We start from the raw sequence: 25154 nt of genomic DNA, 5'->3' as shown, positions 1-25154 counted from the left end.
TTTCAGTTATAACAGTGATTGGTGTATGACTACCACCTAAACCACTACATGCATTTTAAGATGGCTTATTTATGCCATATTTTGGTGATTTGCCACTTTGACATGAAAGTTAGCCAACTCTCAGCTCACCTCTGTAATTTAGCTTTTTTTTTAATACATGTTTGGACAAAGATTATAATGAGCTCAGAGGTCAAATGGTCTGTGAATAGAATTGAGTAGGTTATTGGTGAGTTTTGAATTATTTACCTTGGATAGTTGGAAGGAAAACACAGGTAGGGTGGGTGCAGGAAATTGAAAATCAGGGGGCAGAGACTCTAAATCAGGGGCCAGCTGCTCAGGCCCGAGATGAGTAGTGCCTCTTTGGAATTCTCAACGCAAGAAATCTGTTCAAGAAGTCCGCCCTTTCCCAGACGAATTGCCATATAGATATAATTAATGAGCCCCATCTAACCATAGCTTCTAGTTTTAAGGGGATAGCCATTCATCCTTTGCCTTATAGGTGAAAACAACTTCACCTTGCAAAGAACAGGGAGAGACGCAACTGCCGCAAGTGCATTTTTATAAGTTCATAAGTGATAGGAGCAGAATTAGGCCATTTGGCCCATCAAGTCTACTCCACCATTCAAGAATGGCTGATCAATCTCTCCCTACTAACCCCATTCTCCTGCCTTCTCCCCATAACCCCTGACACCTATACTAATCAAGAATCTTTTTATCGCTGCCGTAAAAATATCCATTGACTTGGTCCCCAGAGCCTTCTGTGGCAATGAATTCTACAGATTCACCACCCTCTCACTAAAGAAATTCCTCCTCATCTCCTTCCAAACGCCCTTTAATTATGAAGCTATGACCTCTGGTCCTAGACTCACCCACTAGTGGAAATATCTTCTCCACATCCACTCTATCCAGGCCATCCATTTTATAGATTGTGAGAGATTATCCTCGCCACCACCATGATATAATTATTTTGAACAGGTCCCATCATAATAGCACTGGGTAGAATCCTCTACACTACCGGCAATGTGAAAAATAAACAAGTACTCACATGCTGGTTTTGTATAATGCCATCTAGCTGAGGTTCACATGGAACACTAAAAACCACACGGATTCGCCCATCTTTGATAACATCCGAAGAGTCTTGAATCTATTAAGATAATCAGTTTCAATTTTCTTCAGCAATGTTATAAGCAAGCACAGTATTGTCTTGATGCATTTTACTGGGTTTCAAATCAGAATTGAAGACAGTGGTTATAATAGATGACAAAGAAGCTTGAATTTTCACGTTCTAAAATTTGACAATAGTTCACATCCAATCACTTTGTGTAGTCACTGTTATACTTAGGGACACTAGGGTGAAATAAAGAGCAGTGTGAAAAATAATCAGTTAAATTTGCCTTGGCAGCTTTTTGGAGAATATGGTTCGACTATTATGCCAGAAGAACTCCCGAGCAATTTTTTGACCAACGACATGGATCTTTTACGTTCACCCAGCACATTCAAGATTGAGAAAGCTTCTTTATAAGAAAAAAGATACAACAGTGTAGCAATCCCTCGGAACTGGCATGAAATTTATGCCCGGATAATACATTTAGGTTTTTGAGAATGGTTTTAACTATATCTATTTAATTAGCTAAGAGTTATGCATCTTAAATAAATTGGTATTGAGTCAAATACTATATTTTTAAAATCAAACCAAAATATCATTAGTATTTGTAGATATCATTCACGTCTCAACACAGTTCCAGTGGGTGTGCTGTACTGTCAGAAAAACCATTCTTCAAATGACATACTGAAATAAGCCACAGCTTTCTGCTTAGCCAGTTGATACATGTTCTCCCAGTAAGTTCATTCATAATAGTTCCCGAATAAGGAACAGGATTAAATGGATACCAACTGACTGCACTTTCCAGAATCTTGCTATTCCAAATATACCTATCGTATGCACCCAGACAACTCACTGAATTAAATTTATCAAAAACTGCTTCAGTTTATTTGCTATAAATTGTTTTTTGTATTTCTTCCCATCCACTGTCTTATGAATACAACTCATGTGTTTGTGATTTTAACTTCAGTTGATAGTGGTAAATATTTTGTACAATTAATGTAAGCACATTGAACTCCACTTTCAATTTTGATTCCATTTAAATAAGAAATGAATTTTAGTATAGTTCAATGGAAATCTTATAATCATGTGTGATTAGCACACACAACAGGCTAAATACAAATAAACATAATGAAGAGCATATTGTAAATGAACATTGCTCAACAATAAAGCAATTTTAAATGGAACCCATTCCTGAGTGGTGGAAGTAGTGGAAGAATGGACTATTGTCTTCATTTATTATTTGTAAATCGGCTACATTAATGCTTTTCTTATTCACTTGCCATACCAGTGATTCTCCAAATTAGTGATCAGGAACACCAATCAAATGTCCTTTCTTCCCACAAAACGAAATATATTTTCTGTAACACATGACATTATTGTCACCAAGATCAAAGTCTGTTAATTGATCATGAGGCCTCACTCGTTTTTGTGGCAGTTATTTACATTGTGAGCCCAATGAGATATCAAGGTTAGAAACTATATTCAAACAAGAGCTTCATTTTTCAAGCGTGGCCAAATTGTAATTACTCTTACCTAAAACCCATAAAATGTTAGATCTCCTGTATAAAAATTAACCAACCTCTCCCATGCAGCCATAGTAGGGAGTCCCCAACATGAAAACATTAATTCTGGGTGGAAATAGTTCATCCAGTGTGTGGAAGTGAGAGAAACTGGAATCAAATGATTTTAGGTCCTGAAAAATAAATATTGTGGTTAGAACGTGTTGGACTTAATCAGAATCAGATAATTTATACAAATGTTAGAAAACCACCATAAGGATAATTTAAAAAATCAATTTATAACCAAGCAGAGCATTAAAATATACCAACATACAAAGTATGATGTCACTGCAATAGCAAGTCTTACCCTCACAGTGGTATGATGAGCAAATGGAAGTATTTGTTTTGACCATTCCTTCTCCAAAGTAACTTCGCCATTGCGACCAAATACGTACCGACGACCTGTGAGGAGCTGGGCATACACAAGCACTGATGTTTCATTGACAATGATTCCTTTTCTTTTGTGGTAACTGAAAAGATTGTTTTTTAAATAAGAAAATCATGAATTTAAAACGTCTCAAAATTAGAAGATAAAATTACCTTGTTGGGAAGAGACCAGACAAGAGAAAACAAATATAATACACTAATAACCCATTGTATTGCTGGAAGATAAACAAAACAATGAAGTACACAAGCCACTATGAAATAATTTTGTAGCCAGTCTTAAAATTGAGAGCATTAATTTCCTTGCCACTCATGTGATATGCGTTTCATCCTTATTTCAAAGTCACAAACAAATTATTAATCATTTTATTTTCCTGTTAATTATGTGAGGTCACATAATTAACATAATTGATAGGAAAAGCATATTGATCATCAATTAAATATTACACTACAACATTTCTCCCAGATGAGTCTTTGTTGCCAATGAACTAAAATCTATGCATTACACTGCAGAAAAAGGTTTCTTGCACTATAATGGAGTGGTTGTTAATAGCAATCCAATGGACTGGTCTAATGATTAAGACTAAGAGCTCAAATTCTACCTCAGATTCTTAAGAATTTAAATTTGATCAAGAACCAGAAGTGAGTATTCATAACAATAACTTCAAAACTACTGCACTGTCATAAAAAGTAATTTGGTTCAAAATAACAACATTTGCAAATGGAGTCTTTAGTCCTTCGGACCTGATATGGCCTAAATGTAACTCCTGAAGCACTTAGACTCCGAGCTGCCCTGCGAAATATTCTTGCAAATCAATTATCCCAGGGGCAATAACAGATGGGCAAAGGTGTTTAACCAAGTTAAAATTCCTACGTGGCAGAGGTGGAATTTGAATTATTAGTCTTTGCAAGCAACAACACTCCATAAATGAGTAATTTCCAATAATTTGGTGCATATCCATGATTTGTGTGTCTCCAATCGCACGTGCATGTGCATGCGTGTACATGTGTATTTCATTTCCGGGTATAATAGTGGAAATTTAATTAGAAAGTTCTCAAAGAAAATAAAAATATATATGTTAAAGTGGTAATATGGTTGCCAGATATCCCTTGTTCAGTCCCAGTGTCTCAATTCTATAAAAGGAGCAGCCTAACATATTTTTTTGTTCATGGAGAGGAGTGTAGTACTGAGCGTGAACAAATGCTTCTTTCATTTTCAAAAGTTAGGAATATGGTGTCAAGGAAAAATAAATAAACCCTACAATTTATAAATAGCTGCAGTACAAGCCATTTCCAGATGGGGGAGACAAAAGACCATGAGATGGTCAAGAGTGTTTTAATTGCCATATGCACAGGGAACAGATCAATGAAACTAGTCAGAATCATCAAACACAGAAACAGACCCTTCAGTTCAACTCGTCCTCGGTGACCGAGATGCCCCATCTAAGCTAGTCCCATTTGACTGGGTTTTGTCCATAAGCCTCTAATCCTTTCTTATCCGTGAACCTGTCCGTGTCTCTTAAATGCTGCTTTAGTACTTGCCTCAACCAGCTCCGCTGGCACCTCATTCCATATACCTACGAGTCTCTGAATGAAAAAGTTGCACCTTAAGTTCCTGTTAATTTTTCCTCATCTCAACTTAAACTCTTGTTTTTGATTCTCCTATGCTGGGTAAAAGACAATGCATTCACCCATATCAATTCCCCTCATGATTTTATACATCTCTATAAGATCACCCCTCAACCTTCTGCGCTACAATGAATAAAGCCCTAGCCTGCCCAACCTCTTGTACAAACTCAGTCTCGTGTCCTGGCAATGTCCTTGTAAATTCAGGGCCTCAGGGAAAACGAGAGTTCCCTGGACAGGACCTACATTGAGGTGGTCACGCCAAGGATACGGGAAGAATGAAGGTGTGTGACTAACAGAAAGGGTGGTAACCGTGGAGTGCAGGAGACCAAGGTGACTGTGCCTAATGAAAACAGGTACGCCCTCTTGGGAACTGTCGGGGGAGACGACACTTCCAGTCTGAGCGGCGGACAGGTTGGTGGCTCTAATCCTAGAGATGGGACTCGACCGGCGAGACCGACGTCGGGCAGAGCCATAATGGTGGGTGACTCCGTTGTCCGAGGTGTGGACTGGAGATTCTGTGGAGGCAGGCGAGACGCAAGGATGGTCTGTTGCCTCCCTGGTGCCAAGGTTCAAGATGTCACAAACTGAATTCTGAACATCCTCGAGAGGGAAGGTGAACAGCCGGCTGTAGTTGTGCACGTAGGCACAAATGACATCGGGAAGAAGAGGAAGGAGGTTCTGCAACGCGAGTCTAGAGAGTTAGGAAGAAGACTGAAAAGCAGGACCTCTAGGGTGGTTATCTCTGGATTGCTTCCAGTACCTCATGCTAGTGAGGACAGGAACAAGGAGATAGGGAATCTGAATGTGTGGCTGAGGGGCTGGTGCAAGGAGCAAGGATTTAAATTTATAGACCACTGGGATCTCTTCTGGGGTAGGGGTGACCTGTACAAAAGGGACGGGTTACACCTTAACTGGAGGGGGACCGACGTTCTGGCAGGCAGGTTTGCTAGGTCTACACGTGTGGGTTTAAACTACATAGTGGAGGGGGGGGGGGGGGGGTGACACATTGGGAGTATAAAGATGGACTTAAAGAGGAAGTGAGTACAGGAAAAGTTACAAAGGAATCCCGAATTAAGGGGAAGGGAAGTTCAAGAATGGATAAGAGAGTAAGGTCAGGGCCAATTGCGAGTTGTGCGAGAGGGGAGGTCAAAGTGTTGTATAGGAATGTGCAAAGTATCAGAAATAAAGTGGATGAGCTTGAGGCTCAATTAGAAACTGGCAAGTATGATGTTGTGGGAATTACAGAGACATGGCTGCAAGAGGGCCAGGGCTGGGAACTGAATATTCAAGGATATACCTCCTATTGAAAAGACAGACAGGTGGGCAGAGGGGGTGGGGAAGCTCTGTTGATGAGGAATGAAATTCAGTCCCTTGCAAGGGGTGACATTGAAACAGGAGATGTGGAGTCAGTTTGGATAGAACTAAGGAATTGTAAGGGTAAAAAGACTCTAATGAGAAGGCAATTCTGGATTTAGTGTTATGTGATGAACCGGATTTGATAAAGGAACGAGGTTAAGGAGCCATTAGGAGGTAGTGACCATAATATGGTCAAATTTAATCTACAATTGGAGAGGGAGAAGGGTAAATCGGAGATGTCAGTGTTAGAGTTGAATAAAGGGGACTATGGAGCCATGAGGGAGGAGCTGGCCAAAGTTGACTGGAAAGATACCTTAGCAGGGATGACAGTGGAACAACAATGGCAGGTATTTCTGGGAATAATACAGAAGGTGCAGGATCCGTTCATACCAAAGAGAAAGAAATATTCCATGGGGAGTAAGGGGCGACCGTGGCTGACAATGGATGTCAGGGACAGTATAAAAATAAAAGAGAAGTACAACGTAGCAAAGATGAGCGGGAAGCAAGAGGATTGCGTAATGTTTAAAGAGCAACAGAAGATAACTAAAAAGACAATACGGGGGGAAAAGATGAGGTACAAAGGTAAGCTAGCCAAGAATATAAAGGAGGATAGTAAAAACTTCTTTAGGTATGTGAAGAGGAAAAAATTAGTTAACACCGAAATTGGACCCTTGATGACTGAAAAAGGTGAATTTATTATGGGGAACAAGGAAATGGAAGATGAGTTGAACAGGAACTTTGGATCCATCTTCTTTTAGGAGGACACAAACAATCTTCCTGATATACTAGTGGCCAGAGGATCTGGGGTGACGGAGGAACTGAAGGAAATCCACATTAGGCAGGAAATGGTGTTGGATAGACTGATGGGACTGAAGGCTGACAAATCCCCAGGACCTGATGGTCTGCATCCCAGGATACTTAAGGAAGTGGCTCGAGAAATCGTGGACGCATTGGTGATAATTTCCCAATGTTCTATAGATTTAGGATCAGTTCCTGTGGATTGGAGGGTAGCTAATGTTATCCCACTTTTTAAGAAAGGCAGGAGAGAGAAAACAGGGCCAGTTAGCCTGACATCGGTGGTGGGGATGATGCTGGAGTCAATTATAAAAGATGAAATTGCGGCACATTTGGATAGCAGTAACAGGATCGGTCCGAGTCAGCATGGATTTACGAAGGAGAAATCATGCTTGACTAATCTTCTAGAATTTTTGGAGGATGTAACTAGGAAAATGGACAAGGGAAAGCCAGTGGATGTAGTGTACCTAGACTTTCAGAAAGCATTTGATAAGGTCCCACATAGGAGATTAGTGTGCAAAATCAGGGCACATGGTATTGAGGGTAGAGTGCTGACAAGGATAGAAAATTGTTTGGCAGACAGGAAACAAAGAGTAGGGATTAACGGGTCCCTTTCAGAATGGCAGGCAGTGACTAGTGGTGTACCGCAAGGCTCGGTGCTGGGACCACAGCTATTTACAATATACATCAATGATTTAGATGAAGCGATTCAAAGTAACATTAGCAAATTTGCAGCTGACACAAAGCTGGATGGCAGTGTGAACTGTGAGGAGGATGCTATGAGAATGCAGGGTGACCTGTACAGGTTGGGTGAGTGGGCAGATGCATAGCAGATGCAGTTTAATGTGGATAACCACTTTGATAGAAAAAGCAGGAAAGTAGATTACTATCTAAATGGTGTCAAGTTGGGAAAAGGGGAAGTACAACAGGATCTGGGGGTCCTTCTTCATCAGTCAATGAAAGTAAGCATGCAGGTACAGCAGGCAGTGAAGAAAGCGAATGGCATGTTGGCCTTTATAACAAGAGGAGTTGAGTATTGGAGCAAAGAGGTCCTTCTGCAGTTGTATAGGGCCCTAGTGAGACCACACCTGGAGTATTGTGTGTAGTTTTGGTCCCCTAATTTGAAGAAGGACATTCTTGCTATTGAGGGAGTGCAGCATAGGTTTACAAGGTTAATTCCCGGGATGGCGGGACTGTCATATGCTGAGAGAATGGAGCGGCTGGGCTTGTATACTCTGGAGTTTAGAAGGATTAGAGGGGATCTTATTAAAACAAATAAGATTATTAAGGGTTAGGACACGACAGAGGCAGGAAACATGTTCCCGATGTTGGGAGAGTCCAGAACCAGGGGCCACAGTTTTAGAATAAGGGGTAAGCCATTTAGAACGGAGACTAGGAAACACTTTTTCTCACAGAGAGTTGTGAGTCTGTGGAATTCTCTGCCTCAGAGGGCGGTGGAGACCGGTTCTCTGGATACTTTCAAGAGAGAGCTAGATAGGGCTCTTAAAGATAGCAGAGTCTGGGGGTATGGGGAGAAGGCAGGAACGGGGTACTGATTGGGGAAGATCAGCCATGACCACATTGAATGGCGGTGCTGGCTCAAAGGGCCGAATGGCCTACTCCTGCACCTATTGTCTATTGTCTAAATCTTCTCTGCACTCTTTCAGCCTTACCAACATCCTCTTATAGCAGGGTGACCAAAACTGGGCACTGAACTCCAATCGTGGCCTTACCAACATGTTGTACAACTGTAACAGAATGTCCCAATTTCTATACTCTAATAAAGGCCAATATAAACGAGCCATCTTGACCACGGTATTTACCTGCGATACCATTATCATGGAGAAACAGTGACTTTGACGGGACCTAATTCAGCATCCTGGCACAGGTTGAAACTCAATAAGAGTGAATAAACCCGAGTGGCTATAACACATTGAAGGACTGAGGAACGGAAAGTGTGTTGGAGATGGACTGTTTTGAAAGGATGGTGAAGTCAGGATTTTCTTTACAAAAAAAGTGGGAATTACAGCAGATTAGGAGAGAAGGAGATGCAACTGCAAACAGCATTTGACGAGATAAGACCCAGAAATTGAGTTATTTCTATACAGAGAATACCAGAATCATAAAGCCAGCAAATGTAGTTCTAACCAATTAGAGGGACTGTGAAATTTTGTTACTTATCCTGACCATACAAACTCTGTCACAAATGACTGCAATTCCCCAAGTTTCAGAAACGTTTGTGACAATATGGTCAGACAACTCAAGATGCGGTGAAAGAAAGTGAAAACAAGTATTATTTTTTATAAGATCAGAGTGTGTCATACAGCGTGGAAACAATTCCTTTAGCCCTAAATGTCCATAACTACTAAGATGTCCATCTATGATGGTCCCATTTTTCCATGCTTGATCCATTTCCTTCTATATCTTTCCTATCCATGTGCCTGTCCAAATGTTTTTTTAAATGTTAGAACTACTTCTTCTGGCAAAAAAATCCACAAAGTGCCTGAGTAACTCAGCAGATCATGCGGCATCTCTGGAGAACATGGACAGATGACTTTTCGGGTCGGGACCCTTCTTCAGTCCTGACCCATAACATGGGTAAACTCACATCTGCAGTTCCTTGTTTTTACTTCGTCTGGCAGGTCGTTCCAAATATCACACTGTGTGATAAAATTGTCTCTCAGGATCCTATTAAATCATTCCCTTCTCATCTTAAACCTATGCTCTCTAATTCTTGATTCCTCAACCTTTGGAAAAAGACTGTGTGCAATAATCTTATCTATGCCCCCATGATTTTATACACTGCTGGCAGATCACCCCTCAGCCTCAAGAAAGAAGGTGGAATTCTATTTTACACATCTGTGCACATTTTCCTGTTCATTTTGCCAAAATTAATCATGACTTTCAATATTAATATGAAATTAGCAGCTTGCATTGCATAGAGGTACTTACAATTCTTTTATACTATTCGCTTCTCTTGACCACATGTTTTGTTCTGCATCACCAAGGTAAACTACTTTCGCAGGTGTTGTTTTCCCAGCATAAATCTTCTGCACTCCCAGGGGTTCTTCTAAATAATATCTATCAATCATTGTCAGATAAAAGAGGCTTATTACAAATCAAATCTCCTTCAATGATTTAAGATCAACGTAAAAAATAATTTAAATTTGTTCACCAGGTTCTGACAGACATTAACACTGCTGACCTAACATATAGCAATCAGCACTTAGCGATGTCAACTTTGAAAGAACATAACCGACTACATACCAAAGTGGACGAAACATCAGGTAATGCAATATTGAATTCATTAATATAATGGTGAGAGATCTGACCTCAAATTCATGATGAAATGTGGATTCCATATTAAAGCAAGACTATAGCGTCACTTCACTCGTCCAAGTTTCAATCAGTTTTCAAACATCCACACGTGAGTGGTAAATGTAAAGCGCGATAAAATAAAAATCTTTGGACGCCAAAAAAACATTTGCCACATTCTCAAGAATTGTTGATGTTGAGTTGATGATGGCAATGTAAGCAATGACCCCAAATGCTTGGTAGAAATGTTGCTGCTCGAAAGCAGAACAACTACAGATGCATGTCTGTTTCATCTGGTCAATATTTTATGTTCAAAGGTGGAAATAACCATAGCAGAGGAGTTTTGGTTGATTTTGCTATTATTGAATTGACATGAAAGCATTTGTCATTAATAACCATTACTCTCCTACAATATTCAAGTATGTGAATATTAAATTAAATTCCAATGTAACAGATTCAAGTACAAAGCTAAATCGAACTATCCTCCTACATATAGAAATCAATGGAATTTGATCATTTAATTTGATCTTATAAGTTTCCTGAAAATGAGAACATTGCATGCTTCAAATAATTGGAATTGCCAAAGACCTAGAAATCTCTCAATCTTAAAGTCAAATTTTAACTTATCAATAAGCTGCAAAATGTTCCAACTACTAAATTTTCTACAAAGCCAAAGGCCAGATATTATAATGTGAATACAGAATGTGGATTATTCTTGAATAATAAATGTGAGAAAGTGTGCTAGTACAGAACCCTGCCACCATTTGTAAAAATTGCTCAGCTTGCAGGTTAATGCTATATCCTATGCCCAGAGCTAACTTTTGCGATCATTTGAACCAATCTGCTTCTTTATGTAACAAAGCTGCCATACGTAACCAAACAAGTGGGAATCCTAAAAAGTGAAGGAGAAAATGTGGAAATACTTAGTCGGTCAGACAGCAAAGATGAAGATAGAAACAAGTAAAGTTAAGGTCTATGATCAATCACTGATGAAGTAATCGCGTGGAAATAGCCATCTGTTTAGCTCTTCACAGCTGCTGCCTGTTAATATAATATAACCAGCTCAGTGATGTTGACTTTCAGATGAGGAAGAAAGTAGTACACAAAAATGGATTTTATTGTGCAAACATCAAATTAGAACCCAAACCACAATAATACTAAATGTACTAACTCATGCCACTGCAACTCAAACATTTTTTTAAATTTGGTGCTTACTTTGTTTCTTGGTCTGACACTGCAACAACTCGAGCTTCCTCAAGATGAGGCCAATTCAAAAAGATAGACTTTCCCAGCTCCTGATTAGCAATGTCATCCACATTCTGAAAGGGAAACAGGTGATTTCTATATTAATCTTAAATATATGGATGTGTGTAGGAAAGAACTGCAGATGCAGATTTAAATTGAAGGTAGACACAAAATGCTGGAGTAACTCAGTGGGACAGGCAGCATCTCTGGAGAAAAGGCATGAGTGACGTTTCGGGTCTGAAAAATGGTCTTGACCCAAAACGTCACCCATTCCTTTTCTCCAGAAATGCTGCCTGCCTCGCTGAGTTATTCCTGTGTTTTGTGTCTACCTATGGAATATGTGTTGGGTTTCTGCTTTTTCACATTTCATAAATGCAATATTTCAATGACAGCATTCTTAGTATGTTGCAATCTTTTTTAAATGTTTTACTGAAATTGGGCATCATTTAATTAAAAAGGCCATTTTTTTCAGATTCTGAAAGATTATTTAGTGTTGCAAAAGCTAGCTTTAGTGTAAACCTGATGAATGTTCTGGCATTTAAATTTAATCAAGGGACTAAGCTATTTCTTTCTGAAAATAATTAAATTCAATAATTTTCCAATTGAGACAGGAAAGCAGCTTTCAAAAAGAACATTCAAATGTTAATGTTTCTTTGGATCCTACCTCAAAAATCTAAAATAAAATTACTATGAAATTTCAATTATGTTACAATTCATATAATCCATTACTTACATCTTCCTCCTCTTGTGGCAATAGATCCAAGAGCATATTCTCTCCTCGGCTTGGCTGTTGAAAGACTTGAACCCCACTTTTCCTTAAGTAGGACTGTAAAAATAAAAATATTGACAAGGTGAAAAGGTGGGAAAGAAAAGCCTACTTCCAATTATTGTTATATATCTCTGTTTCCATAACTACACCTTTTAACGTCTCGTACCAGCTGCAGACTACAATCAGCCAACAGTGGACAATAACGCATTAAGTTTTCCATTCTCATCATTCATTCACTATCCATGCACAGTTAAAATTTCATGATTTCTTGTTGAGTGGCAACTGTGAAAGTGCCCTCATCTTGAGATCATTCTTTTAAAAAAATGGGTATTAGTAAGAATGAGTTTAAACCAATTCCAGAGCTGAATACAAATGCCAAAGTTGGGCCGAACGACAGCATGTTGTTTTGAAAGTGCTTAGTTCCTATGAGTTAAGTTAACATTGCCGTAACAATAGCCACCTTATTTCATCAATGGAATAAAGACGAATCCCACTGTAGATTTGCTGCATCAGTTCGAATATAACTCACACCAATGAAAAATGAACATGGTTTGTTTAACTTGAAGATCAACAAGACAACAATACTCGGTGCAGTTTAAGTCAGTTAATAATCATCAATATCCCTCTGCAAGCAGATGTATTTCCAGGCCTATAATAATGTTGATACTGCGGACAATTCATAAATGCAAGTGGCACAATCAATAATCAATTTCCTTGATAACAGAAAGTTAACATGAGCAAATCTTACCTTATGCTTAATATGCTTCAGAGTTGGAAACCCGCAAAAGTAAACAGTACTATTGTTAGTGGTACAGTTTAATGTGCAACTAGGAGTTACTCTCCATGCATCTATGGGAATCTCTTCATGCCTGTAACAAAATACCAAAAATAGTATATTAAAACTTTTAACAATGAATAATATGAAACTTGATATTGACAAAAACGCAATACCTTGCATGGCACCGTTCCACATTTGGGAATTTTTCTGGCCTCCGTGATGAATATTTGAATTCAATTTCTTTATCGTACCAGTACTTCATGCATCCACTATGCCGATTGCGCTGTATTTCTTCCTCTGAAAGATGCTCATTGCAAGGTTCCATTGCTGCCAATAACCGTATCTAAAAAATGGGAAGATATTCAGTTTTGGTTGCAGTGGGGGTGATGAAGGGGAAAGATTTAATAGGATCCTGAGTGGTAACTTTTTTGTTTACACTAAGGGTGGTGGATATATGGAACGAGCTGCTGGAGGAGTAAGTTGAGACAGTTACTATCATAACGTTTAAGAGACATTTGGACAGTTTCATTGATAGGATGGGTTTAAAGGATTATAGGCCAAGCCCGAGGTAGGTGGGACTAATGTAAATGGGGCATGTTGCTTGGCGTGAGCAAGTTGGGCCCAAAGGCCTGTTTCTACGCTGTATGACTCTATGAGTGCAACTGGACAAAGTATTTTAAAAGACGGCAACCCGAGTAGGTGGAAATGTCCATTAAAGGCTTCAAAGGGAGGGGATGATTTCCAGCACATTTATAAGAGAATAGCAGTCAATACATTATTATGATAGTGATGCTGGTTTCAAAAATTATTTGCACTAGCAAACCTCCTGGCAAGGATATTGGCTCCCCTCCAATTCAGGTGCAACCAATCCCTTAACCTAACCCAACTGTTCAACATAGGCAGACTTGGTGCTACTGTTCTCACTGATGTTGTTATTTCCCCCCGAAAAGGCATACCTCACAGCAGTATCCAAAACGGTATTCTAATTTGAGAGAAAAATAGCCACCAGACTCCTACATTACTCACATGCATCTCCTGGCGGTCACTCATGCTCATGGCTGAATCTTTGGTGTTGCCATCTTCCTGAAATTATTGTCCATAACCCTCACTGCCTCCTGTGTGTTTGCCAGTGTATCCAATAACTGCCCCAAACAATCCATGTGGTCTGAGAGGGGCTGCGGCTGGACACATTTCCCGAAGACAGTGTCATCAGGACACTTGACTGCTCCCAGATTTCCCGCACCTGACAGGAGAATCGATTTGCCAAAGAGCCCCCACTTAACAAACACTTTAAAAAAAATCATAATCTTGGCCCAATCTTTACTGATAATTCAATTGCTTTATCCAAGAAATTAACCTAACTTTCTATGAACTGTCATCAATGCAAGTACATCCACTCTGAAGGGAACCAAATACGTTGAACAGAGTTTAAATAAGATTTCTTGACTTTTATACTTCAAGTTCCTTTCATAGGTCTTCCTGTTGTACCTACATATTAATTATCTGTTATTCATGTTTGAAGACAGCATGGTCCCTCTGCCCAACAGTATCCCGTAGTTTCTTGCCATTTAACAATAATCTTTCCAAAATGTAGATATTCTCACTATTATACTCCTCTTGCCAAATATCTGCTCTTTAACAGACTCTGCGTCCTTCTCTCAACTGGCTAAGTCAATTCAGAAGAGGAGTCCTGACCCGAAACTGCATCGTTCATTCTCTCCACAGTTGCTGCCCGACCTTCTGAGTTCTTTCAGCACAGTTTTTTGTTCACAATTTCACTATCTGCAGTTTCTTGTGTCTTCCATGTCACAGTTATAGTCATCAGCTTCCTAACCTTCATGAAGGGTACCTTGCAAAACTATCAGTAAATTATCTTCTTACATACTAACCTATGTCTTCCAAAAAACCTCTTCTTTAAATGCCTACACCTTCTTACTATATCCCATGAAGTACTTTTCAGTCTTTTATCACAATGATCATTCAATGTTTTGGTTGTTGTCCGTGGCAGAGGGTTCAGTTTCCTCAGCCTTCGGTTATTTCCTCCTACAAACCTTCCATCTTTCCCAAAACGCTTAGAACTTAAACCAAACACAGCAGCATTTTAAACAATTCTCCCCACACTGCCACCGTTATTAGATATTTATTCCTTCAACTCCCCCCCCCCCCCTAATTTGTTCATCTCTTATGAAAGAACTTATAATGTATTCCATACTGAAGACATTGCATAAATCAAAGTTTTCACTGTCACAGCAAAATCTAAAAATGTTAACAAAAATGAAGAAGCTTGGGGCTATATAAAGGGATGAATAAGCACCGCGAGAGAGTTTCTTGAAAAATTCCTTACCCCATCCCTTTCCCACCTCGCAACAATATTTTATTTAAGTTAGAAGAAAAGAGACATTAGTAAATACACCTTAAAAAATAAATCTCAGGGGTAAAGCACAATTTTATAGGATGCTTACCAGCAATGAAAAAACATTAATATTTTCAAATCAACAGCAACATTTGTATAATTCAACAGACATTTTAAAAAACTGTCAGATTTAGATGTTAAAAAGTGATGCCTAAAAAATATAGACTTCAAATACAAAGTGGTTACATGCAAAAGACATTTACCTCTTCAATAAATGGAATTAGTACAACAGCTTCCCACTCCTGTTGCTTGCCGTTAAGATCAGTTTTGAAATCTGGAGGGTAGTATTCTATGATTGTAGATCCTTCATCAGTCATTAAAAACTGAGTAAAAGCAATAATAAATTATGTTAATCTTTCCGAGCATTATGAAAGATGTATTTTTACTAAATAATTATATTTTATATATTGTGCTTGCAAGAAAGAATACTTCCTGTAAATACCACAAATAAGCAAAGTAATTTAACATCTTGAAGCAATAGATAGGATGAGGGAATTGGAGAAAGGCAAGAATGGATGGGGCAAATGGATGAGGGAGTGAAATGGTGTTGGTGAGTGTAGTGGAAGGGTTAAACAGACAAGTTCAGCTAAAATGGAGTTATCAGCTAAATTAGCAGCACTACGAAAACAAGATTCAAACACACTGTTTCCCAGACAAGTGGGAGATGTTTTCTGCATCTGTTCATGCCTGGGAACTTACAATGCCTTGGAGCGTAGCTTTTCTCAGACAATTCTATGGGAAAGCAATAGCGTGGTTTAGCAAAAGACAACTGCAATTATTTGGTAGACCACCTGCGCCATCTACCGCTAGCAGTGCAGAAACATTGCAGACAAGGGGGGGGGGACTTATGATTGGCTCGGGGACGGGACAGTGGCACAATCTGCTCTGATAAGAAATGCTAAAAAGGATGGTGTTGGGCACCCTTTCAGTGAGAGAGCCCAAGCCTTGGACCGTGTTGTGAAAGGTGCCAGGTAATCAAGAACAAGAACATTCTGCAGTGTGCTCTGCTGTGTACTTGGGGTTTGCAAGTGCGTATGGGGATCCGTGAGTGTATGTGCCTTATTTGGTCATGTAATAAAATACCTAATGAATAAAACTGTTGTCTGGATCCGGTGATTTATCAAACACAACAGTGAGTGAGAGGAGAGATGGGGTGGGAGCAAGGTGCATATCAGGGACTGTGACAAATGAAAGATGAATAAAATGTTTGAAGTCTGCTGCTAATTTATGGTATGTATTGCAAATTATCACAGGTAATTCTGAGCAAAATGCTAATTTGCAACCGTAATATTTTAAGCCCCATGCAAATGTAATTTACCTGGTAGCTATTTGGTAGAAGATCTTTGCTAGCTGCTGGAAGAACTGCAAGTAACTGCTCAAATGGCATGAATGGTCTTCCCATATCTAATGTTATCTTCAACTTACTGATATTGCAGATGTCAGAGAGATAAGGTGCATAGTGGCAAGGGTAATACCTGAGCATTAAAACAGAACATTCCATTATTCATATTGCACAGCAGTACAATATTGATATAAATAAAATAAATTATTGCCTTTTAGTAAAATGCTGAAGGAGATGTTGGAAGAAAGCAAAATGCTAGAAATATTTAGAAGGTCGAAGCAATTGTGAAGAAGGAAACAAAGGTAATTTGTCTGGTTGACAATCTTGACATTTGTACTAGAAAAAAAAATCACATGTGGACAAAGTGCACATTGTCAGATTTTATTAAAGGCCATTTTTATACATTTTGGTTTCACCATGTAGAAATTACAGCTGTGTTTATACATAGTCCCCCCATTTCAGGGCACCATAATGTTTGGGACACATGGCTTCACAGGCATTTGTAAATGCTCAGGTGTATTTAATTGTCTCCTTAATGCAGGTATAAGAGAGCTCTCAGCACTTAGTCTTTCCTCCAGTCTTTCCATCACCTTTGGAAACTTTTATTGCTGTTTTTCAACATGAGGACCAAAGTTGTACCAATGAAAGTCAAAGAAGCCCTTATGAGACTGAGAAACAAGAATAAAACTGTTATAGAGACATCAGCCAAACCGTAGGCTTACCAAAATCAACTGTTTGGAACATCATTAAGAAGAAAGAGAGCACTGGTGAGCTTACTAATAATCGCAAAGGGACTGGCAGGCCACGGAAGACTCCACAGCTGATGACAGAAGAATTCTCTCTATAATAAAGAAAAATCCCCAAACACCTGTCCGACAGATCAGAAACACTCTTCAGGAGTCAGATGTGGATTTGTCAATGACCAATGTCCGCAAAAGACTTCATGAACAGAAATACAGAGGATACACTGCAAGATGTAAACCACTGGTTAGCTACAAAAATAGGATGGCCAGATTACAGTTTGCCAAGAAGTACATAAAAGAGCAACCACAGTTCTGGAAAAAGGTCTTGTGGCCAGATGAGACGAAGATTAACTTATATCAGAGTGATGGCAAGAGCAAAGTATGGAGGAGAGAAGGAACTGCCCAAGATCCAAAGCATACCACCTCATCTGTGACACACGGTGGTGCGGGTGTTATGGCCTGGGCATGTATGGCTGCTGAAGGTACTGGCTCACTTATCTTCATTGATGATACAACTGCTGATGGTAGTAACATAATAAATTTTGAAGTGTATAGACACATCCTATCTGCTCAAGTTCAAACAAATGCCTCAAAACACATTGGCCGGCGGTTCATTCTACAGCAAGACAATGATCCCAAACATACTGCTAAAGCAACAAAGGAGTTTTTCAAAGCTAAAAAATGGTCAATTCTTGAGTGGCCAAGTCAATCATCCAATCCGAACCCATTTTACATGCTGAAGTGAAAAATGAAGGGGACTAGCCTCCAAAACAAGCAGAAGCTAAAGATGGCTGCAATACAGGCCTGGCAGAGCATCACCAGAGATGACACCCAGCAATTGGTGATGTCCATGAATCACAGACTTCAAGGAGTCATTGCATGCATGGATATGCAACAAAATACTAAACACGACTACTTTCATTTACATGACATTGCTGTGTCCCAAACATTATGGTACCCTAAAATGGGGGGATTAAATATAAACACTGCTGTAATTTCTACAGGGTGATGCCAAAATGTATAAAAATGGCCTTTATTAAAACTCTGACAATGTGCACTTTAACCACATGTGATTGTTTCTATTACAAATCTCAAATTGTGGAGTACAGAGACAAATAAATAAATTATGGATCTTTGCCCCAAACATTATGGAGGGCACGGTAGGTCAATAAATTCCTCAATGTTAAATTCAAATCAAGTTACTTCTAGTATTTTGCGATCTGAGACAGCTGGCTGACCGAAATTTTCACTGAAATGCATTCATCACCCCCCCCTTTCACCACCAAACTACAGCAAACCTACACTAATTAACTGTTTCACAAAAATATATTGAAACATTTCCATCCATACACTTACCAGCTCCAGGACTGGACACCATGGTAATAATAGTGCAAAATCCATTGTATTGCTTGAACATAACATTCTGCCTGTTGAGCAAGAAATTCACTGTTGGAAGAAGAAAAAATATTAAAAACTTCTAACTAATGCTATTATCCGAATAGTATAATGGTGGATAAGGAGAATAATCATTTCCCCAAACTCCAAATCCGATTGTTCAACAGATGTTTTCTCCCTTCTATTTGGATACTTTCCCAAGTATCTTTGTCCACAGACATAAACTCAACTGTCTTTCAATAAGCCTGGTAAGAAGCCTGATGGCTAGTGAAGTGCACAGTGGATTTTCTCAGATATCTTCGGTTTCCTCCCACACTCCAAAGATGTACAGGTTTGTTGGTAAATTGGCTTGGTATCAATGTAAATTGTCCCTAGTGTGTGTAGGATTGTGTTAATGTGCAGGGATCGCTGGTCGGTGAAGACTCGGTGGGCCGAAGGACCTGTTTCCGCGCTGTATCTCTAAACAAAACTAAACTAATGCTTCACTGTGCACTGGATACTGTGTGGGTTAGGTTTCTGGACAAACAAGAGTGTCCAATAAGGTAACAGTACAGCTTTCTTGGTACATAAAGGCAAATATCATAGTTTTGAAACTGTGGAACCATCGTCAAAGTTTAACATGCCAAATACAAACAGTTACATTTCTGAAGCCAGTGCAAGAAACTAGGTTGATAAATTCCTCAATGTTAAATTGAATAGAATAGAATGCTTTTTATTGTCATTCAAACAGACAAGTTTTGAACGAAATTTCATTCCTACAGTCTTTTACATTACAAAAAAACCCAAGACCCACACTTAACACAATTTACACAAACATCCATTATAGTGAATCTCCAACACCTCCTCACTGTGATGGAAGGCAAAAATCTTATCTCTTCCCTTTGTTCTTCTCCCACTATCCAGCAGTCCAACTGCAGCGTCGAGGCGACTGGGGCTCACGATGTTAAAGCCCCCGGCGGGCGATGGTAAATTCCGTGGCCGTTTAAGCCGTGCCGGGCGATGTTAGGCCCCGCTCCATCCTTTAAACCCCGCGATTCTGGCGGGAGAAGTTGCCGTTGCGGGAGCTCCGAAAGGCGGTCTCCCACCAGGGACCTGCGAGCTCCCGATGTTCCTGTCCACCGGGCCAGCGGCCGGAGCCTCCGAAGCTCCGAAGTCGGGTCGCAGCCGCGCGCCACCACAGCTCTCCCCGCTCCGAAGTCGGCCAGTCCGCAGGCTCTGCGACTGGAGCCCTCAGGTTAGTTCCGGTTGGAGGCCACCGCCGGCTCCACGATGTTAGGCCCAACGACACCGGAGACCCGACAGGGAAACGTCGGGCCCCCGTGCAGGCAAGAGATTAAACAGTTTCCCCCACCCCCCCATACACAATTAAAAAATAATAAATACTAGAATCAAAAACATACATTTAACGAGACAAAATTAAAAAAAAGACACGGACTGCAGTCAAGCTGCTGCCGTTAGGCGCCGCCACACTCCAGACTGATACCTCAAATGAAATACCTCAAATCAAGTTTCTGCTTGATTTTTGGAGCAAAGTACAGCTGGCAGGTCTAAATTTTCCCCGGGAATACTTACACAGCCTCTTCCTGTCAGTGTCAACAAGCACCATCCCAAGGACGGTTTTAGATATTGTTTATTTAACCCTCTCACCCTAACCACTGCCAACCCCAACCTGAAGCAAACCTGTGAAGTTTTCAACAACGAGGGAATATTTCAAATGAAACCCCAAACCATCTGTTTATAATTCTTCATAGAATATAATCATGTGATTGAATATTCGTGCTTATGCATAGTAATAATTTTCTGAACTGTGTATGTAAAAATGTTCTTACTCAGAGACAACTTCTACGCCCATTTTTGTCATGTAGTAAACTCTCTTGTACTGTCTGAATTCTGTTTCAAACAGATCATCCTCATTGTCCTCATCATTGTCATTGTTCAATGCATCTGAAAAGGTATACAATTTATGGGTTATTCATCTGCAAAAATGGAATGAAATGTGGTTATGTAAATCAGTACAAGTCCAAAATGTTAATGTTTCAACAAAATATAGTTATCCTGTCTATACAGCAAACAGCCTGCTTAAAATTTAGTGTTGAAAAATAATAATTAACAATTTAAATCATTGTTCAACAGATGTTTTTGGCTATGATTTAATTAATAAAAGACAATTCTGAAGTGACACTGACACCTAGTATTTTTATGAGATCCAAAGAATGAATGATAATAGAATTAAAGCCAAAAGTTTTCAACATTACCTTTGTGATTGAATTCAGTACTGCAGTCTGAGAAAGCTTCTGCATCATTTTGACCTTCATCAAGTACTGCGAGACACAAATCATCTCGAACCTACAAATAAATTGATAAACAATTTTGTCTCCCAATTAAACATTCTTAAATAAAAAGAGTTTGCTCGCAAACTTGTCCATGAATACAGGGAGATCACTTCAACAATTTGTCAATCTAGCAGAGGAGGTGGCAACACCAAAGCTTCAGCCAGGTAGATGGGTGACAACCAGGAGAGGCAGGTAGAGTGGGAGTTTCCTGTAGATATCGCCCTCTCAAACATAAACCATCTTGGACACCATTGGGGGAGCTGGGGGTGGAAATAGCATCTCAGGGGCACAAAGCAGCAAGAACAGAACAAGACGAGCAATAGTGATACAGGACTCTATAATTAGAGGTACAAACAAGCTTTTCTGTAGCCACAAATGAGGCAGACTCCAGGATGGTATGTTGCCTCCCTCGTGCCATGATCAAAGATGTCTCTGAGCAGGATATTCTGAGTGGGGAAGGTGAATAGGCAGAGGGCATGGTCCATATTGGTCCCAATGACATAGGTAGGAAGGGAAATGAGGCATTATAAAGAGAATTTATGGGTAGTAGGTTAAAAAACAGTACCTCCAATGTTGTAATTTCAGGATTGCCACATGTGCCATGAGCTAGTGAGGCAATAATAGAAAGATAATGCAGTTCAATAGGTGACTGAAGAGCTGGTGCAAGAGAGTGTGCTTCAGATAATTTGGATCATTGGGCTCTCTTCCAAACCAGCTGAGACCTGCACAAGGGGGATGTTGCACCGGAACTGGAGGGGAAACAATATCCTTCCCAGGAGGCTCATTAATGCTATTTGCGAGTTTTAATACCAACGTTTTATACAGTTGCAATGACTTCCCAACTTTTACACTCATTGACCCAACTGATGAAGGCATGGATGCTCTATGCCTATTTTACCACCCTATCTACTCGTGTTGCCACTTTCCAAAAGTAATCGACGTGCACCAAGATCCGACCGCCCATCAATGCTCCTAAGAGTCTTGCCATTTACTGCACATTCTCCTTGCATACGATCTAAAAAAAATCACCTCATGCTTGTTCAGATTGAACCCCATCTGTCATTTTTCCAGCCAAATTTCCAACTGATTTGGATGTATCCTTTGACAACCTTCCTTATTTCCACAACTCCACCAATTTTCTTCTTGTCTGCAAAATTACTAATCAAATCAAACACCTACCTTACTTTTCTTGTTACGCCGTTTTGCTTCCTCTGCTGCAATGCCTGCTGCCTCATTGAGGTATTTCTTGCCCACTTTGCTTTCAAACCACTTCAGATCAACAAAAACTTCACTGAAATGTTCGCGATCAAACTGTAATCAAATAATTATTACGTCAAATTGCACCAAATTTGATTGAAATGATAAAAAAATCTCATCAGTTATCAAACTTAAAAGATATCTATTTCAATGTCATACTATAAATTGACAAGCATTTCTTTGAAACAGTGCTGACTCCTGTAAAGACAGAAATGATCTGTCCAGTTTGCTCAGTGCCAGAAAACCGTACAATAATTTAAATTTAATGGGTGCTAGTCTCATTTAGCAAGTAATTGCTTTAATTACATTTGAATGGTTTGGAAAGGAAAAATATGGGTTAAATTTTAATGCTCATTACAAATTTTTGAATCATTGTTAAATTCCAGTTAAAATACCTCAAGAAACTACTGAAAAACTAAGAAAAAAGCCACAAGAATGATTGAAAAAACTGTCATCTCGTTTGTTTCTATGTCTGTCTGTGTGGGGTTCCTGAAATTACGCCAAAATGGTGCACAATAGTGCTACAATTTTTGGCCCACCTTACTCACCATTGTGTGGTGTATCAAGTTTATTTTTTTTACCAGTTATTCACATTTTAAACTTTACAAAACCCCACTTTTACAAACATCTCTTCCATCTGCACTGGCAGTTATCAGTGTATGATGTCACAATGGGAAGCCTGTTACAATGTTAACAAATGACAGGACTCTTAGTGCAATGAGATTTGTTACATTGTTGCAAGGAGAGGGAGGGAGTAGGGGAGGGGAGAAGGAGAGGGCGAGGATTGTTTTTTGATGTTATTTAAACATTGTGTTTATTGGGGGTAGGGAGGGGAGAGGGGTTATGGAGGGAGTGACTGAGGGTAGGGGAAAGGAGAGGAAGGGAGAGGTGAGGGAGGGAGTGGGAGAGGTGGTGAGTTTGGGGAACAGGTGAGTGGTGGAATATTGCGTTGTGGGAATGGGAGCCAACGGGTTCCACTTGGTCTAGTATATATATTACTAAAACTCTCATCCTGTTTGTTTCTATGTCTGTCTGTGAGGGGTGAGGAATATGTTCCTGAAATTACAGCAAAACGGTATACGATAGCACTACAATTCTTAGCACACCTTACTCACCATTGTCATCGGGTGTGTCATTTCAAGTTTCGTTCAGATTGATGGTATATTTTACAAGTTATTCACATATTAAACTTTACAAATACGACTGATAAAAATCTCTTCTATCTGCACTGGCAGTTAACAGCGTATGATGTCACGATGGGATCTAATTTACATAAACTGCCATTAGCATTGTTCCACCCCACAATGACATCACAATGGGATCTCATTTACATTAAAAAAAACCTTTCTTTTAAAAAACACAGCAGCTTGCACCTCACAAGGACGTCAAGGGGGTTAGGGAGGGGAGAGGGATTATAGAGGGAGGGTAGGGGAAAGGAGAGGGAGAGAGAGATGAGGGAAGGAGTGGGGGAGGGGAGGAGAGGGTGAAGAGATGGGGGAGGAAGTGCTGGGGATGAGGGGGAATAGAGGAAGATAGGGGTATGAAGAGGGATGGCGAGGCGTACTTGGGGAGGGTTGCTGTGATGACAGGGATCTCTGGCGTCACAACAGGAACCCGTCAGCCGCGCCTGCGCAGTTGGGGGCTATGGGTGAGTGGTGGAATATTGCGTTCAGGGACCAGTCCTCCCGTGTGACAGGGACCCAACGGGTCCCACTTGGTCTAGTCTATATAACTAATAGTCTCATCTTCACCACTTCCTGTCTGTGCTGTATATTGATTTTAGAAAAAACGCTACCATATATCGCTATGATTTTTGGCCATCTTACTCAGTCCTCCTCCGCTGAGGCAGCCCAGAGGATTTTTCCAATCGATGAAAAATAAAAAGGTTGTGAGTTAAAAAAAAATCTTGAGATCAGCTGATTGGTCCTCTCGCCTGTCAATCACCACAATGAAGGAAACGCCCCTTCTGGAGGGGCAGGACTATAAAACCCCAGATGCCTGGATGTGAGTCAGTCACTTTGGAAGATCGTGAGGGAGAGTCCACAACTGTGATTCTAAGCTGTGAATCAACTGAACTGTGAGTCTGCAATGTACTTGCAATAAATGATTTGTTAGCCCTTAATGACAATGCAATGAGTTGTTTGGCAATTTGGTGGCCTGCCTTCTGCCTGAAATGCTGTGAAATTGAGTTTGGCGGCCTGCCCTCTGCCTGAAATGCTGTGAAATTGAGTTTGGCGGCCTGCACTCTGCCTGAAATGCTGTGAAATTGAGTTTGGCGGCCTGCACTCTGCCTGAAATGCTGTGAAATTGAGTTTGGTGGCCTGCACTCTGCTTGAAATGGAATTTCAAGGAATAGCCCTGAGTGAACTGCCAGCCCACCAGCCCTGACTGATCTGCCAACCCACCAGCCCTGAGTGACTGAGCTGCCAGCCCACCAGCCCTGAGTGACTGAGCTGCCAGCCCACCAGCCCTGAGTGACTGAGCTGCCAGCCCACCAGGCCTGAGTGACGGAGCTGCCAGCCCACCAGGCCTGAGTGACTGAGCTGCCAGCCCACCATGCCCGAGTGACTGAGCTGCCAGCAGTCTATAACCATGCACAACCGTGATTGCTCATTACGGAAATCTCAAACACAATGCAGGCAGATCTTCGGCCTTTGCCGCAAACAGGCTAATTTAGAAACACATCCATTTAAACTAAAATTCAAATAAAGCATTCAAGTGGTGGAAACAATCTGA

At 40.2% G+C, this 25154-nt stretch overlaps 1 protein-coding gene across 2 annotated transcripts in view; it reads right to left on the bottom strand.

Annotated features, from left to right (window-relative positions):
• The window catches only part of xrn1 (5'-3' exoribonuclease 1), a 111483-nt gene that overhangs the window by 45045 nt on the left and 41284 nt on the right, over nucleotides 1-25154 (bottom strand). For both annotated transcript variants that reach the window (XR_004413812.1, XM_033031911.1), the window contains exons 10-23: nucleotides 22341-22472; nucleotides 21084-21174; nucleotides 20658-20772; nucleotides 18790-18879; nucleotides 16667-16823; nucleotides 15552-15671; nucleotides 13109-13278; nucleotides 12906-13026; nucleotides 12122-12214; nucleotides 11359-11462; nucleotides 9781-9909; nucleotides 2972-3134; nucleotides 2685-2798; nucleotides 1046-1144 (exon numbers count right to left, since the gene is read on the bottom strand). Coding sequence is in view for 1 of the 2 variants with exons in the window: in XM_033031911.1 (XP_032887802.1) it covers nucleotides 1046-1144; nucleotides 2685-2798; nucleotides 2972-3134; nucleotides 9781-9909; nucleotides 11359-11462; nucleotides 12122-12214; nucleotides 12906-13026; nucleotides 13109-13278; nucleotides 15552-15671; nucleotides 16667-16823; nucleotides 18790-18879; nucleotides 20658-20772; nucleotides 21084-21174; nucleotides 22341-22472 (1698 nt within the window). In the remaining variant the exon portion in view is untranslated. The remainder of the gene's footprint in view (nucleotides 1-1045; nucleotides 1145-2684; nucleotides 2799-2971; nucleotides 3135-9780; nucleotides 9910-11358; nucleotides 11463-12121; nucleotides 12215-12905; nucleotides 13027-13108; nucleotides 13279-15551; nucleotides 15672-16666; nucleotides 16824-18789; nucleotides 18880-20657; nucleotides 20773-21083; nucleotides 21175-22340; nucleotides 22473-25154) is intronic.

Source organism: Amblyraja radiata, chromosome 13 (assembly GCF_010909765.2).
Source record: "Amblyraja radiata isolate CabotCenter1 chromosome 13, sAmbRad1.1.pri, whole genome shotgun sequence".
NCBI classification, from domain to species: Eukaryota; Metazoa; Chordata; class Chondrichthyes; order Rajiformes; family Rajidae; genus Amblyraja; species Amblyraja radiata.
This window is presented reverse-complemented; position numbering and strand designations above follow the sequence as displayed.